This window comes from Rhincodon typus, unplaced genomic scaffold, assembly GCF_021869965.1.
Source record: "Rhincodon typus isolate 14 unplaced genomic scaffold, sRhiTyp1.1 hic_rhity00000666, whole genome shotgun sequence".
NCBI classification, from domain to species: Eukaryota; Metazoa; Chordata; class Chondrichthyes; order Orectolobiformes; family Rhincodontidae; genus Rhincodon; species Rhincodon typus.
Genome location: NW_025966304.1, coordinates 28,274 through 29,918, shown reverse-complemented (window position 1 = coordinate 29,918; position 1,645 = coordinate 28,274). Strand labels below are relative to the sequence as shown.

At 35.0% G+C, this 1,645-nt stretch overlaps 1 protein-coding gene across 1 annotated transcript in view; it reads left to right on the top strand.

Moving 5' to 3' along the window:
* The window catches only part of LOC109927362 (lamin-B1-like), a gene marked incomplete at its 5' end in the record, with an annotated part of 17,320 nt that extends 15,675 nt beyond the window's left edge, over positions 1-1,645 (top strand). Inside the window, one exon of the mRNA XM_048621440.1 lies at positions 915-1,645. Within this exon, the coding sequence (XP_048477397.1) occupies positions 915-956 (42 nt within the window). The remainder of the gene's footprint in view (positions 1-914) is intronic.

Below are 1,645 nucleotides of genomic sequence, written 5' to 3'. Positions count from 1 at the left end.
ATCATGTTACATCATGTTACATCATGTTACATCATGTTACATCATGTCTTGGATTTGAAGTTTGGAATGCACCCTCCTTTTTTTCCCTTTGTTACCTCTGACTCTCTTGCCAATCATTTATAACCAGACAGCACAGATTTAAACCATTTATCTGTTCTTACTCTATCTAACCTAACTGTAAACCATAATTTCTGGCGTAATTATAAGACAGTAAGAAATAGGAATATGACCAGGCAGTATGGGTCCTCAAGTATGCTCTGCCATTCAACAGGATCGTGATGTATCTAACATTCCTTGCATCTGCTTTCCTACCTTTTCTCCCCATAACCCTTGCTTCCCCTACTAATCAAGAATCTATCTGTTTCAGTCTTAAGGATTAACAAGGACTCTGCCCCCACAGTGCTCTGAGGCAAGGAGTTCCAAAGAAACTCAACCCTCTGAGAGAAGGAATCCCTTCTCATCTCATCTCAGTGTTAAATTGGCACCGAAAAATTATGAGCCCTGTGGTCTTAGACTCTACGTTGAGGGTAGCCATCGTCTCAGCATTTACCATATCTTGTGCCTTTATCAATCCTGTACACTTCAATGGAGATCCCAACCTGTTTAACCTTTGCTGATAAGACAATCCTCCATGCCAGGAGATTTTATCTAAACTCACTACCTGATCAAGCTATTGGTTCTGGAAACTAAGGAGATATTAATACTGCTCAGGTTATGCTTTCATGAAGAATTGTGAAAGGACTATATTAATGCAAAGCATTGTATTGCTGTTTGAGGCTATAAAAAAAGTTCTAGTTTAAAAATAAACTGAATAAAACTACAATTTGAAGGTAATGAACTTGCTGTTAATTTTATTGACAGTGAGCAATTGTTCCTTTAAAACATGAAGCTTATATAGTGGGTTTCTTTTTCAGGGAGATCCAAGAGCAGCTGACAGAAGCTGTGCAGTAATGTGATCATCCTGCAAGATGACATCTTCAAAAACTCATTGCTGCCTATGTTGAACTTAATATCTAGAAATTCAAACTATTTTTGTATTTCAGTAATTTGTATTTTAGATATTTTGTTAATTTCTTTTTGTACACACGACATCAGTTCAGGGCTTTTTTTATACTGTTGAGTTTTTTTAGAACATTACAAGGTCTAGAGCTTAAAAAAAGTGTAAATCCGAAACCAATGTGAATCATAGGTTTTTTTGAACCTATGGAAAATGCTTTTCTGAAGATTACAGATAAAACCAGTGAAAAATATTTTGTGTAGTTGAAGAAACTACAGTAACTTTGGGGCAGCTTGCATTTGTGATTGAATTAAGTTAATATGTGCAGCAGGGAAATTGGGGTATTAAAACATTTTGGTAGCAACATTTTTTTGTAAATTTATAAATAGAACAGCACTGAACTTACTCTTTTTAATGATTTTTTTAATTGTTTATACCCAGCTGGCAAAAGCATTCTACAGAAAATGGGATGAAGGAAGTTTTCTGTTTATAGCTTTTGTCCCCTTATTTAGATAGTGTTTGGGACATGGTATGACTAAATGCAAATGTTTTAATGAGTTTTAATGTAGCAACGGTCCACTGGGGTTTTCTTGGCAAATATGAATAAAGTAAACATTGTGTAATAAAGAATTGTTACTTTTCCTGAAA